Consider the following 16,139-nt stretch of genomic DNA (forward strand, 5'->3'; position numbering starts at 1 on the left):
TGAGAGGTAAGTATAGTCACCTACACCCATGAGAGGTAAGTATAGGCACATACACCCATGAGAGGTAAGTATAGGCACATACACCCATGAGAGGCAAGTATAGCCACATACACCCATGAGAGGTAAGTATAGTCACATACACCCATGAGAGGTAAGTATAGTCACCTTCACCCATGAGAGGTAAGTATAGTCACATGCAACCATGAGAGGTAAGTATAGTCACCTACACCCATGAGAGGTAAGTATAGGCACATACACCCATGAGAGGTAAGTATAGGCACATACACCCATGAGAGGTAAGTATAGTCACCTACACCCATGAGAGGTAAGTATAGTCACATACACCCATGAGAGGTATATATTTAATAGAGGTATTCGTAGCTAAAATAATATAAACATGTGACTATGCAACTGACATTGGTCTCACAAGTGTCACATATATACTGGAAGTCAAACATGCACACACACACTAAGAGGTTTTATAGAGTTTATCATTTGTAATAATATATTGTTTTGCCGTTTCATGCATCATGAGTTAAGATTTGTATAAATGACTCGGAATGTCTAAGACAAAGACAAGTCCTTGTCCTTGTCCATACACTTTACTTCATCTAGATCTCAATATAAGCCAGCGTGTCAGAGATACTTGTAGCCAAGAGACAGTCATGAGGAGGGGCCTCGTAGCCTGGTGGATAGCGCGCAGGACTCGTAATTCTGTGGCTCGGGTTCGATTCCCGCACGAGGCAGAAACAAATGGGCAAAGTTTCTTTCACCCTGAATGCCCCTGTTACCTAGCAGTAAATAGGTACCTGGGAGTTAGTCAGCTGTCACGGGCTGCTTCCTGGGGGTGGTGGCCTGGTCGAGGACCGGGCCGCGGGGACACTAAAGCCCCGAAATCATCTCAAGATAACCTCAAGAAGAAGATCATGAACCTGCTAGTTCCAGTTTGCACTCTTCTACTTTATTTAAATTCATCCAAGAGTTCTTGTCTAATGACAATTGAAAGTGTCCATATTGGAAATAAGTGTCATTAAGTGACACTAATGATCTTCTTGAGGTTATCTTGAGATGATTTCGGGGCTTTAGTGTCCCCGCGGCCCGGTCCTCGACCAGGCCTCCACCCCCAGGAAGCAGCCCGTGACAGCTGACTAACACCCAGGTACCTATTTTACTGCTAGGTAACAGGGGCATAGGGTGAAAGAAACTCTGCCCATTGTTTCTCGCCGGCGCCTGGGATCGAACCGAGGACCACAGGATCACAAGTCCAGCGTGCTGTCCGCTCGGCCGACCGGCTCCCCCTATTGATAGCCAACAATTAAGTTCAGCATTGTCTTTATTTACAGCAACTTAGCAAGGACGTCAACTTGTCATGATCGTGTACAACAATGTGAGAGGGAATCCACAACTTCTTGATTTTGACACGTTTATTAAGTTTGTAAATATATTTATGGTATAATTTAATTGTAAGGTATTTAATGTTAGTAATGAGAAATAGGAATCTAAAGAAATTAAGATGTCTATTACAGCACACACAGAAATCACATTTGCGTGATGCATCAAATGAACAAATCCACAAGGGCCGTGACGAGGATTCGAACCTGCGTCCGAGAGCTTCCCAGACGCTGCCTTAATCGACTGAGCTATGACATTGTCAAAAGGAGTTGAAACCGAAGTTCTACTATTCAGGATACAGTAAGTTCAGTAAAACTTCGTTTTCAACTCCTTTTGACCATGTCGTAGCTGAGTCGATTAAGGCAGCGTCTAGAATACTTTCGGATGCAGGTTCGAATCCTCGTCACGGCCCTTGTGGATTTGTTTAAGTCTACTACAGTCTTTTCAACAGTTTTCAGTGTTACCAGGATAGAACACAGTTCAAACTGCAAAGTGGATGCCCAGTTACTGAATTTTATTGCATTCAATTGTACTTCCCTCTGGCTGAGGAACAACAACAGGACTCCCCGTTCTCTCTGTGGCTGAACTACCAGGTGTGTCGCCGTGTGAGGTCTGTGTAGTGGTTCAGGTTTGTAGACTGTGTAAGTGTTGTAGGGACTTAGCAGCAAGCTGAGCAGGCGGGCTGCTTCTGTTCATTGTCAGGGTGGTGTGAAGTGTTGCACTGTTCATTGTCAGGGTGATGTGAAGTGTTGCACTGTTCATTGTCAGGGGTGGTGTGTAGTGTTGCACTGTTCATTGTCAGGGTGGTGTGAAGTGTTGCACTGTTCATTGTCAGGGTGGTGTGTAGTGTTGCACTGTTCATTGTCAGGGTGGTGTGTAGTGTTGCACTGTTCATTGTCTGGGGTGGTGTGTAGTGTTGCACTGTTCATTGTCTGGGGTGGTGTGTAGTGTTGCACTGTTCATTGTCTGGGGTGGTGTGTAGTGTTGCACTGTTCATTGTCTGGGGTGGTGTGTAGTGTTGCACTGTTCATTGTATGGGGTGGTGTGAAGTGTTGCACTGTTCATTGTCTGGGGTGGTGTGTAGTGTTGCACTGTTCATTGTCTGGGGTGGTGTGTAGTGTTGCACTGTTCATTGTCTGGGGTGGTGTGTAGTGTTGCACTGTTCATTGTCTGGGGTGGTGTGTAGTGTTGCACTGTTCATTGTCTGGGGTGGTGTGTAGTGTTGCACTGTTCATTGTCTGGGGTGGTGTGTAGTGTTGCACTGTTCATTGTATGGGGTGGTGTGAAGTGTTGCACTGTTCATTGTCTGGGGTGGTGTGTAGTGTTGCACTGTTCATTGTCTGGGGTGGTGTGTAGTGTTGCACTGTTCATTGTCAGGGTGGTGTGTAGTGTTGCACTGTTCATTGTCTGGGGTGGTGTGTAGTGTTGCACTGTTCATTGTCTGGGGTGGTGTGTAGTGTTGCACTGTTCATTGTATGGGGTGGTGTGTAGTGTTGCACTGTTCATTGTCAGGGTGGTGTGAAGTGTTGCACTGTTCATTGTCTGGGGTGGTGTGTAGTGTTGCACTGTTCATTGTCAGGGTGGTGTGTAGTGTTGCACTGTTCATTGTATGGGGTGGTGTGTAGTGTTGCACTGTTCATTGTCAGGGTGGTGTGAAGTGTTGCACTGTTCATTGTCAGGGTGGTGTGTAGTGTTGCACTGTTCATTGTCTAGGGTGGTGTGTAGTGTTGCACTGTTCATTGTCAGGGGTGGTGTGTAGTGTTGCACTGTTCATTGTCAGGGTGGTGTGAAGTGTTGCACTGTTCATTGTCAGGGTGGTGTGAAGTGTTGCACTATTCATTGTCAGGGGTAGTGTGAAGTGTTGCACTGTTCATTGTCAGGGGTAGTGTGAAGTGTTGCACTGTTCATTGTCAGGGTGGTGTGAAGTGTTGCACTGTTCATTGTCAGGGTGGTGTGAAGTGTTGCACTATTCATTGTCAGGGGTGGTGTGAAGTGTTGCACTGTTCATTGTCAGGGGTAGTGTGAAGTGTTGCACTGTTCATTGTCAGGGGTAGTGTGAAGTGTTGCACTGTTCATTGTCAGGGTGGTGTGAAGTGTTGCACTGTTCATTGCCAGGGTGGTGTGTAGTGTTGCACTGTTCATTGTCTAGGGTGGTGTGTAGTGTTGCACTGTTCATTGTCAGGGTGGTGTGTAGTGTTGCACTGTTCATTGTCAGAGTGGTGTGAAGTGTTGCACTGTTCATTGTCAGGGTGGTGTGAAGTGTTGCACTGTTCATTGTCAGGGTGGTGTGAAGTGTTGCACTGTTCATTGTCAGAGTGGTGTGAAGTGTTGCACTGTTCATTGTCAGGGTGGTGTGTAGTGTTGCACTGTTCATTGTCAGGGTGGTGTGAAGTGTTGCACTGTTCATTGTCAGGGTGGTTTGTAGTGTTGCACTGTTCATTGTCAGAGTGGTGTGAAGTGTTGCACTGTTCATTGTCAGGGTGGTGTGTAGTGTTGCACTGTTCATTGTCAGGGTGGTGTGAAGTGTTGCACTGTTCATTGTCAGAGTGGTGTGAAGTGTTGCACTGTTCATTGTCAGGGTGGTGTGAAGTGTTGCACTGTTCATTGTCAGGGTGGTGTGAAGTGTTGCACTGTTCATTGTCAGGGTGGTGTGAAGTGTTGCACTGTTCATTGTCAGGGGTAGTGTGAAGTGTTGCACTGTTCATTGTCAGGGTGGTGTGAAGTGTTGCACTGTTCATTGTCAGGGTGGTGTGAAGTGTTGCACTGTTCATTGTCAGGGTGGTGTGAAGTGTTGCACTGTTCATTGTCAGGGTGGTGTGAAGTGTTGCACTGTTCATTGTCAGGGTGGTGTGAAGTGTTGCACTGTTCATTGTCAGGGTGGTGTGAAGTGTTGCACTGTTTATTGTCAGGGTGGTGTGAAGTGTTGCACTGTTCATTGTCAGGGTGGTGTGTAGTGTTGCACTGTTCATTGTCAGTGGTGTGAAGTGTTGCACTGTTCATTGTCAGGGTGGTGTGTAGTGTTGCACTGTTCATTGTCAGGGGTGGTGTGTAGTGTTGCACTGTTCATTGTCAGGGTGGTGTGTAGTGTTGCACTGTTCATTGTCAGGGTGGTGTGAAGTGTTGCACTGTTCATTGTCAGGGTGGTGTGAAGTGTTGCACTGTTCATTGTCAGGGGTGGTGTGTAGTGTTGCACTGTTCATTGTCAGGGTAGTGTGTAGTGTTGCACTGTTCATTGTCAGGGTGGTGTGTAGTGTTGCACTGTTCATTGTCAGGGTAGTATGAAGTGTTGCACTGTTCATTGTCAGGGGTAGTGTGTAGTGTTGCACTGTTCATTGTCAGGGGTAGTGTGAAGTGTTGCACTGTTCATTGTCAGGGGTAGTGTGAAGTGTTGCACTGTTCATTGTCAGGGTGGTGTGAAGTGTTGCACTGTTCATTGTCAGGGGTGGTGTGAAGTGTTGCACTGTTCATTGTCAGGGTGGTGTGAAGTGTTGCACTGTTCATTGTCAGGGGTAGTGTGAAGTGTTGCACTGTTCATTGTCAGGGGTGGTGTGTAGTGTTGCACTGTTCATTGTCAGGGTGGTGTGAAGTGTTGCACTGTTCATTGTCAGGGGTAGTTTGAAGTGTTGCACTGTTCATTGTCAGGGGTGGTGTGTAGTGTTGCACTGTTCATTGTCAGGGTGGTGTGAAGTGTTGCACTGTTCATTGTCAGGGTAGTGTGAAGTGTTGCACTGTTCATTGTCAGGGTGGTGTGAAGTGTTGCACTGTTCATTGTCAGTTGTAGTGTGAAGTGTTGCACTGTTCATTGTCAGGGTGGTGTGAAGTGTTGCACTGTTCATTGTCAGGGTGGTGTGAAGTGTTGCTCTGTTCATTGTCAGGGTGGTGTGTAGTGTTGCACTGTTCATTGTCAGGGTGGTGTGAAGTGTTGCACTGTTCATTGTCAGGGGTAGTGTGAAGTGTTGCACTGTTCATTGTCAGGGTGGTGTGAAGTGTTGCACTGTTCATTGTCAGGGTGGTGTGAAGTGTTGCACTGTTCATTGTCAGGGTGGTGTGAAGTGTTGCACTGTTCATTGTATGGGGTGGTGTGAAGTGTTGCACTGTTCATTGTCAGGGTGGTGTGAAGTGTTGCACTGTTCATTGCCAGGGTGGTGTGTAGTGTTGCACTGTTCATTGTCAGGGTGGTGTGAAGTGTTGCACTGTTCATTGTATGGGGTGGTGTGTAGTGTTGCACTGTTCATTGTCAGGGTGGTGTGAAGTGTTGCACTGTTCATTGTCAGGGTGGTGTGAAGTGTTGCACTGTTCATTGTATGGGGTGGTGTGAAGTGTTGCACTGTTCATTGTCAGGGTGGTGTGAAGTGTTGCACTGTTCATTGTCAGGGTGGTGTGTAGTGTTGCACTGTTCATTGTCAGGGTGGTGTGAAGTGTTGCACTGTTCATTGTATGGGGTGGTGTGTAGTGTTGCACTGTTCATTGTCAGGGTGGTGTGAAGTGAATGCTCGGTATATTTAGAAAATATAGAATATAGAAAATAATAAATACTTTAATTAATAAAAGTCTTAGATGACAGACATTCATGAAGGGGAGGTAGTGGTCGTAGCCGTGATCTCCTTCGTCAGCCTTGTAGGACTGGTCCGCCCCGACGGTGTAGCCGGCGTCCAGGTCCAACACAACGTCCTCCACGCGGCGCTGAGACCCCATGTGCCACCTGCCACCACACAACCAATGGTGTCAGTTGTTGTTCTTGTTGTTAAAGATTTCCTACCAGGAACAAAGTTCCAAGTAGCACAGGCTATGGTGAGCCCGCAATGGTGTCAGGTTAACAGCGGCCGTGTATGGTAGGCAACGGAGACGCACTTGGAGACTACATAAGTCTTCATTCACCACACCACCACTAAAACACTCAATAAACACACGCGCGTGCACACACACACACACACACACACTAGTGTTTTGGGGGGCCTAGTTGCCAGGTGGATAGCGCGCAGGACTCGTAATTCTGTGGCGCGGGTTCAATTCCCGCACCAGGCAGAAACAAATGGGTAAAGTTTCTTTCACCCTGAATGTCCTTGTTACCTAGCAGTAAATAGGTACCTGGGAGTTAGTCAGCTGTCACGGGCTGCTTCCTGGAGTGTGTGTGTTGTGTGGAAAAAAAGTAGTAAACAGTTGATTGACAGTTGAGAGGCGGGCCGAAAGTGCAAAGCTCAACCCCCGCAAGCACAACTAGGTGAATACCACACACACCACACACACGCACACACCACACGCGCACGCACGCACGCACACACACACACACACACACACACACACACACACACACACACACACACACACACACACACAAATTTGGAAAGCAGCTAACGTAGTCCCGATATACAAGAAAGGGGATAGACAGGAGGCACTGAACTACAGGCCAGTGTCCCTAACCTGCATACCATGCAAGCTGATGAAGAAGATTGTGCGAAAAAAAACTAGTGGAGCACCTGGAGCGAAGGAACTTTGTAACACAGCATCAACATGGGTTCAGGGATGGCAGGTCCTGCTTCACAGGGTTACTTGAATTCTACGACCAGGCAACAAAAATAAGGCAAGAAAGAGAAGGGTGGGCAGACTGCATATTTTTGGATTGTCAGAAAGCCTTTGATACAGTGCCACACAAGAGGCTAGTGAAAAAGCTGGAGATGCAGGTGGAGTAAAAGGGAAGGTACTCCATTGGATAAAGGAGTACCTAAGCAACAGGAGACAACGAGTCAGTGTGAGGGGGGAGGTCTCAGATTGGCGAGACGTTACAAGTGAAGTCCCGCAAGGGTCAGTCCTTGAACCTATACTGTTTCTGGTATATGTAAATGATCTCCCAGAGGGTATAGATTCGTTCCTCTCAATGTTTGCCGACGATGCAAAAATTATGAGGAGGATTGAAACAGAGGATGATAGTAGGAGGCTACAAGATGACCTAGATAGACTGAGTGAATGGTCCAACAAATGGCTGTTAAAGTTCAACCCGAGTAAATGCAAAGTAATGAAACTAGGCAGTGGAAACAGGAGGCCAGGCACAGGATACAGAATAGGAGATGAAGTACTTAATGAAACAGACAGAGAGAAAGATCTAGGAGTTGATATCACACCAAACCTGTCTCCTGAAGCCCACATAAAGAGAATAACGTCTGCGGCATATGCGAGGCTGGCTAACATCAGAACGGCGTTCAGGAACCTGTGTAAGGAATCATTCAGAATCTTGTACACCACATATGTAAGACCAATCCTGAAGTATGCGGCCCCAGCATGGAGCCCGTACCTTGTCCGTACCAAGCACAAGACGAAGCTGGAAAAAGTCTAAAGGTATGCTAGTAGACTAGTCCCAGAACTAAGAGGCATGACTTATGAGGAAAGGCTGCGGGAAATGCACCTTACGACACTGGAAGACAGAAGAGTAAGGCGGGACATGATCACAACCTACAAAACCCTCAGGGAAATTGACCGGGTAAACAAGGATGAACTATTCAACACTGGAGGGACACGAACAAGGGGACACAGGTGGAAGCTGAGTACCCAAGTGAGCCACAGAGGCATTAGAAAGAACTTTTTCAGTGTCAGAGTAGTTAGTAAATAGAATGCACTAGGAAGTGATGTGGTGGAGGCTGACTCCATACACAGTTTCAAATGTAGATATGACAGAGCCCAGTAGACTCAGTAACCTTTACATTAGTCGATTGACGGTTGAGAGGCGGGAACAAAGAGCCAGAGCTCAACCCCCGAAAACACAACTAGGTGAGTACACACACACACACACACGGCCCCAACAGGGGCCGGTGGATGAGCGGACAGCACGCTGTGCGCGTGATCCTGTGGTCCCGGGTTCGATTCCGGGCGCCGGCGAGAAACAATGGGCAGAGAATCTTTCACCCTTGATGCCCCTGTTACCTAGCAGTAAATGGGTACCTGGGAGTTAGTCAGCTGTCAGGGGCTGCTTCCTGGTGTGTGTGTATGTGCGTGTGTGTTTGTGTGTGTGTGTGTGTGTGTACTCACCTAGTTGTACTCACCTAGTTGTGCTTGCGGGGGTTGAGCTCTGGCTCATTGGTCCCGCCTCTCAACCGTCAATCAACAGGTGTACAGATTCCTGAGCCTATTGGGCTCTATCATATCAACACTTAAAACTGTGTATGGAGTCAGCCTCCACCACATCACTTCCTAATGCATTCCATTTGTCAACCACTCTGACACTAAAAAAATTCTTTCTAATATCTCTGTGGCTCATTTGGGCGCTCAGTTTCCACCTGTGTCCCCTTGTGCGTGTGCCCCTTGTGTTAAATAGCCTGTCTTTATCTACCCTATCAATTCCCTTGAGAATCTTGAATGTGGTGATCATGTCCCACCACACATGTGGTGTCATGTGTGTGTGTGTGTGTGTGTGTGTGTGTGTGTGTGTGTGTGTGTGTGTGTGTAATTACCTAAGTGTAGTTACAGGATGAGACCTACACTCGTTGTGTCCCGTCTTCCCAGCACTCTTTGTCATATAACGCTTTGAAACAACTGACGGTCTTAGCCTTGATGTGTGTGTGTAAAAAAAAGTAGTAGTAGTAGAAACAGTTGATTGACAGTTGAGAGGCGGGCCGAAAGAGCAGAGCTCAACCCCCGCAAGCACAACTACGTGAATAGTGTGGTGTAGGTAGACTCCATACACAGTTTCACGTGTAGATATGATAGAGCCCAGTAGGGTCATGAATCTGTACATCAGTTGATGGACAGTTGAGAGGCAGGACCAAAGAGCCAGAGCTCAACCCCCGCAAGTACAACTACGTAAGTACAACTAGGTGAGTACACACACAAACACACACAGTGTGGGAGGAGGAACTTAAAGGAAAAACAGTACAGGGTCTTGATGAAAAACGTAAAAATGACCCCTCACTTGCTCTAGTGCTCTTGGGAGATGGTGGTCTTTGGTGTGTATAAAAATATATACTATAAGAAATTATAGACCAAAACTAGCGGATATTCATGGGGGGGGGGGAGGAGAGTTACATACCAACAGGAAGGGAAAAAAGTTGGAGAAAACATAATAACTCAGAAATAATAAAGCAAAAATAAGAAGTAAAAGGGAGTGGATGAAATACAGAGAACCTGTGAGAGGGGCAGCAGTCACTCTCTAGTCCCTCTCTTTCCCATATAAGGAGAGTATCAGAAAAAAAATTACGAGACAATATTGCAATCAGAGCAAAAAAGCAACCAAAATTAATTCATGTTCATATAAGAAAGAAAATGACAATGACCAAGTATCAAGACTACGGAAAACAGAAGGTTCAGTCACAGAAAGCAACAAGGAAATCTGTGAGGTACTGAACGTCAGTTTCCTGGAGTGTTCCCAGCCAAGCCTGAGCAGCTCCCATTGTTAAAAGAGATGACTCAAAAGGAGAGACTATCAGATATAGAGATGACAGCAGAGGAGGTAATGAAACAGCTGTCAACACTAGGCGAAACTAAAGCAGTTGAACCAAACAAAGTATCACCGTGGATACTAAAAGAGGCAGTGCAGACCCTCAGCGTGCCTCTGGCAAGCTCAGGGCAGTGAGCAATGAGACAAAAGTGCTGAACAGTGCCTCAGCTTTGTTTTGTCTTACTGCTGAGCAGTGAGACAACAGTGTAACAACAGTGTGACAGCAGTGAGACAACAGTGTGACAGTAGACACACAACAGTGTGACAGTAGAGAGACAACAGTGTGACAGTAGAGAGACAACAGTGTGACAGTAGAGAGTCACCTCCTGGGACGAGGACAACAGAAGAGTCCGTACCTGACTGGGAAGAACAACAGGAGAGTCCGTACCTGACTGGGAAGAACAACAGGAGAGTCCGTACCTGACTGGGAAGAACAACAGGAGAGTCCGTACCTGACTGGGAAGAACAACAGGAGAGTCCGTACCTGACTGGGAAGAACAACAGGAGAGTCCGTACCTGACTGGGAAGAACAACAGGAGAGTCCGTACCTGACTGGGAAGAACAACAGGAGAGTCCGTACCTGACTGGGAAGAACAACAGGAGAGTCCGTACCTGACTGGGAAGAACAACAGGAGAGTCCGTACCTGACTGGGAAGAACAGGAGAGTCCGTACCTGACTGGGAAGAACAACAGGAGAGTCCGTACCTGACTGGGAAGAACAACAGGAGAGTCCGTACCTGACTGGGAACAACAGGAGAGTCCGTACCTGACTGAAAGGAACAACAGGAGAGTCCAAACCTGACTGGGAGGAACAACAGGAGAGTCCGTACCTGACTGGGAGGAACAACAGGAGAGTCCAAACCTGACTGGGAGGTTGAAGAACAACAGGAGAGTCCGTACCTGACTGGGAGGTTGAGGAACAACAGGAGAGTCCGTACCTGACTGGGAGGTTGAAGAACAACAGGAGAGTCCGTACCTGACTGGGAGGTTGAAGAACAACAGGAGAGTCCGTACCTGACTGGGAGGTTGAAGAACAACAGGAGAGTCCGTACCTGACTGGGAGGAACAACAGGAGAGTCCGTACCTGACTGGGAGAAGAACAACAGGAGAGTCCGTACCTGATTGGGAGTTGAACAACAGGAGAGTCCGTACCTGACTGGGAGAAGAACAACAGGAGAGTCCGTACCTGACTGGGAGAAGAACAACAGGAGAGTCCGTACCTGACTGGGAGTTTGAAGAACAACAGGAGAGTCCGTACCTGACTGGGAAGAACAACAGGAGAGTCCGTACCTGACTGGGAAGAACAACAGGAGAGTCCGTACCTGACTGGGAAGAACAACAGTAGAGTCCGTACCTGACTGGGAAGAACAACAGTAGAGTCCGTACCTGACTGGGAGGTTGAAGAACAACAGGAGAGTCCGTACCTGACTGGGAAGAACAACAGGAGAGTCCGTACCTGACTGGAGGTTGAAGAACAACAGGAGAGTCCGTACCTGACTGGGAGTTTGAAGAACAACAGGAGAGTCCGTACCTGACTGGGAAGAACAACAGGAGAGTCCGTACCTGACTGGGAAGAACAACAGGAGAGTCCGTACCTGACTGGGAGGTTGAAGAACAACAGTAGAGTCCGTACCTGACTGGGAAGAACAACAGGAGAGTCCGTACCTGACTGGGAAGAACAACAGGAGAGTCCGTACCTGACTGGGAAGAACAACAGGAGAGTCCGTACCTGACTGGGAGGTTGAAGAACAACAGGAGAGTCCGTACCTGACTGGGAAGAACAACAGGAGAGTCCGTACCTGACTGGGAGTTTGAAGAACAACAGGAGAGTCCGTACCTGACTGAGAAGAACAACAGGAGAGTCCGTACCTGACTGGGAGTTTGAAGAACAACAGGAGAGTTCGTACCTGACTGGGAAGAACAACAGGAGAGTCCGTACCTGACTGGGAGGTTGAAGAACAACAGGAGAGTCCGTACCTGACTGGGAGTTTGAAGGACAACAGGAGAATCCGTACCTGACTGGGAAGAACAACAGGAGAGTCCGTACCTGACTGGGAAGAACAACAGGAGAGTCCGTACCTGACTGGGAGGTTGAAGAACAACAGGAGAGTCCGTACCTGACTGGGAGGTTGAAGAACAACAGGAGAGTCCGTACCTGACTGGGAAGAACAACAGGAGAGTCCGTACCTGACTGGGAGGTTGAAGAACAACAGTAGAGTCCGTACCTGACTGGGAGTTTGAAGAACAACAGGAGAGTCCGTACTTGACTGGGAAGAACAACAGGAGAGTCCGTACCTGACTGGGAGGTTGAAGAACAACAGTAGAGTCCGTACCTGACTGGGAGGAACAACAGGAGAGTCCGTACCTGACTGGGAAGAACAACAGGAGAGTCCGTACCTGACTGGGAGGAAGAACAGGAGAGTCCGTACCTGACTGGGAGGAGATGCCTGTGGTGGACCCGGAGGTGTGGTCGGCGGCAAGCCAGAGCCTCCATCATGGTGGTCGTGGTGGCTGGGGGGAACAACACAACACTTCACTTCTCTCTTCGCGACATTTCTTACATCTCTCATTTTCAAGCTTAAGGCTAATGTAATGCAGCCCCAGTGTAGGGACTACACTCTCAGGGCTCGGCGCCCCCCACTACCAGTGTAGGGACTACACTCTCTGGGCTCGGCGCCCCCCACTACCAGTGTAGGGACTACACTCTCAGGGCTCGGCGCCCCCCACTACCAGTGTAGGGACTACACTCTCTGGGCTCGGCGCCCCCCACTACCAGTGTAGGGACTACACTCTCAGGGCTCGGCGCCCCCCACTACCAGTGTAGGGACTACACTCTCAGGGCTCGGCGCCCCCCACTACCAGTGTAGGGACTACACTCTCAGGGCTCGGCGCCCCCCACTACCAGTGTAGGGACTACACTCTCAGGGCTCGGCGCCCCCCACTACCAATGGAGGGACTACACTCTCAGGGCTCGGCGCCCCCCACTACCAGTGTAGGGACTACACTCTCAGGGCTCGAATTAAACAAAATTACCTTGAGAATCGAAATAGCTTAGATTTTATGTGTGGGGCCTGGAAATAAAGGTGATGTTACACAAGTGGATTTCACTGACAAACGGTCAGGATGGGGATTGGGGGTGTACTCACCTAATTGTGCTTGCGGGGGTTGAGCTCTGGCTCTTTGGTCCCACCTCTCAGCTGTCAATCAACAGGTGTACAGGTTTCCGAGCCTACTGGGCTCTATCATATCTACATTCGAAGCTGTGTATGGAGTCAGCCTACACCACATCACTTCTTAATGCATTCCATTTGTCTACTACTCTGACACTGAAAAAATTCTTTCTAACGTCTGTATGGGTCAATTGGGCACTCAATTTCCACCAGTGTTCCCTAATGCGTGTGCCCCTTGTGTTAAATAGGCTGTCTTTATCTACCCCGTCAATTCCTCTGAGAACCTTGTATGTGGTGATCATATCCCCTCTAACTCTTCTGTCTCCCAGTGGCGTGAGGTTTAAGTCCTGTAGTCTCTCCTCGTAGCTCATGCCCCTCAGTTCGGGTACTAGTCTGGTGGCAAACCTTTGAACCTTTTCCAGTTTAGTCTTATGGTTGACTAGATATGGACTCCATGCTGGAGCCGCATACTCCAGGATTGGTCTGACATATGTGGTATACAAAGTTCTAAACGATTCCTTACACAAGTTTCTAAAGACCGTTCTTATGTCAGCGAACCTGGCGTATGCCGCTGATGTTATCCTCTTGATATGAGCTTCAGGGGACAGGTCTGGCGTGATATCAACCCCCAGGTCTTTCTCTCTCTCTTAGACTCTTAAAGTATTTCATCTCCCAAATGATACCTAGTATCTGGTCTCCTGCTCCCTACACCTATCTTCATTACATTGCATTTGCTTGGGTTAAACTCTAACAATCGTTTGTTCGACCATTCCTGCAGGTTGTCCAGGCGTGCGGAGGAAGGAGAGAGTTGCTCTATCCGGTGAGCTACCTAACACATCAGATATCAAAATTGAACGTCTAAATCGAACAATTCTTACGACTGGATTCTAAATAAAAAAAACATCTCTTGAGGCCTATCAAGAAGTGAGTGCCTCGTTAGAGCCGATGTGTACCAACGTGTGCTGCCCAATGTTCCACATTGGGAGCCGGTCGGCCGAGCGGACGCCCCCGGATCACTGGACTTGTGATCCTGTGGTCCTGGGTTCGATTCCAGGCGCCGGCGAGAAACAATGGGCAAAGTTTCTTTCACCCTGAATGCTCCTGTTACCTAGCAGTAAAATAGGTACCTGGGTGTTAGTCAGCTGTCACGGGCTGCTTCCTGGGGGTGGAGGCCTGGTCGAGGACCGGGCCGCGGGGGACACTAAAGCCCTGAAATCATCTCAAGATAACCTCAAGATAACTCAAGATAAGGTTATCTCCACAGATCCCACTCCCACATTGTCCACCCTGGTGTAGTGCCTTAGTGACCTTATCTCCACAGATCCCACTCCCACATTGTCCACCCTGGTGTAGTGCCTTAGTGACCTTATCTCCACAGATCCCACCCCCACATTGTCCACCCTGGTGTAGTGCCTTAGTGACCTTATCTCCACAGATCCCACCCCCACATTGTCCATCCTGGTGTAGTGCCTTAGTGACCTTATCTCCACAGATCCCACTCCCACATTGTCCACCCTGGTGTAGTGCCTTAGTGACCTTATCTCCACAGATCCCACCCCCACATTGTCCACCCTGGTGTAGTGCCTTAGTGACCTTATCTCCACAAATCCAACTCCAAATCAGGGTGAAGTTATCAAGACTTAGCAGCAATAGACAGCCAAAAAGAGGAAGAGGGTCAAAAAACATTTGACTCCTAGTGGACTTCTTTCATCGTCCAGCTCCAACCCAGTTGACATAAGCATTGACAACACTCCTCTTGTACCTGTCTGGGCAGTCACTGTTGGCATTGAGGCACATTCCTATGTTTGTTTTCTTAGTCTAGACTGCAATGTGGAAGCCTCCGCTCCTTTCCGTAACTGTTACATCGAGAAAGGGCAGCTTCCCATCCTTCATCTCGTAAGTGAAACTTAACACAGAATTCTGCTCGAATGCTGTTCTGCTGTGTTACGTTTCACTTACGAGATGGAGAATGATGGGAAGCTGCCCTTTCTAGATGTAACAGTCACGGAAAGGAGCGGAGGTTTCCACATTGCAATCTACACTAAGGAAACAAACATAAGAATGTGCCTCAATGCCAACAGTGACTGCCCGGACAGGTACAAGAGGAGTGTTGTCAACGCTTACGTCGACTGGGCTCTCAGTCACAGCTCAGGATGGAACAAGTCGATGGGGAACTCTGTAGGGGTAAGGCAGGTCCTAGTCAACAATGTCTTTAACGAATATGTTGAAGATGTCATAAAGAGAAAGGTAAAACGCCATGCAACCTCTGAAGAGTCAAATAACACAACACCTGCACCCCCTATTAGGCTGTTTTACAGGAACTTCTTTTCCACAGCTCATAACATAGAGGAAAGGGGCCTGAAAGATATTGTTAATAGGAACATTATCCCCACAGACAAAAATCAGTAAATACAATTGACAATTTACTATAAACCCAAAAAAAACGGCCAACCTACTCATGAAAAACTCCCCAGACACCAAAGAGAACGCCTTGAAGGAAACCAACGTCGTCTATGCCTTCAAAAGCCCACTTGGGGACTGTAGGCCCCAAAGAACTCAGTATATAGGCAAGACAACAACGTCTCTTTCCAGGCTATTAACAATGCATAAACCACAGGTCTCCAACAAGGAACATATAATCTCTTCTCACAACCAGACCATCACCAGAGAAATCTTAACAAACAACACAGAAGTCATTGACAGAGCGATAGCTGTCGGAAAATCCGACACCATTTAATAATATCATACAGACAGATAAGAGCTGTGTTGTATAAACAAGTTACCCATAGAAAACGTAACTTGTAGTGGAATTACCGTCTATAGAAAACGGGATATCATCACCACATACTATTATAATTCACCAGCTATTCTGCTGGGAATTGTTCTTAAATACATTAGTCTTTGGACTTTACCATCATAAAAACATCTTATATAAATTAACTTAATTATCAATATTAAAGTAGAGTAAATGTGACCCTTCTATCACTTTCTGAAATCTGGACAAAGTAGGCCAGGCGTCAGGGAGGAAGGAGGCAGCCATTGTTGTGTCACCTCCGAGACGTGTGGAGCAAATTCGGCTCCTATCATTCTGGACAATGTCGGCCAGTAACGTCAATAGTATGGAGTGTTAAACAGCCATTGTATATTGAGAC

The 16,139-nt window shown here is 47.8% G+C and overlaps 1 protein-coding gene across 1 annotated transcript in view; it reads right to left on the reverse strand.

Moving 5' to 3' along the window:
- Window positions 1-16,139, reverse strand: part of LOC123745445 (venom phosphodiesterase) — a 421,245-nt gene that overhangs the window by 130,764 nt on the left and 274,342 nt on the right. The window contains exons 10-11 of the mRNA XM_069300565.1: window positions 12,247-12,328; window positions 5,959-6,094 (exon numbers count right to left, since the gene is read on the reverse strand). Of these exons, the coding sequence (XP_069156666.1) occupies window positions 5,959-6,094; window positions 12,247-12,328 (218 nt within the window). The remainder of the gene's footprint in view (window positions 1-5,958; window positions 6,095-12,246; window positions 12,329-16,139) is intronic.

This window comes from Procambarus clarkii, chromosome 44, assembly GCF_040958095.1.
Source record: "Procambarus clarkii isolate CNS0578487 chromosome 44, FALCON_Pclarkii_2.0, whole genome shotgun sequence".
NCBI lineage: Eukaryota > Metazoa > Arthropoda > Malacostraca > Decapoda > Cambaridae > Procambarus > Procambarus clarkii.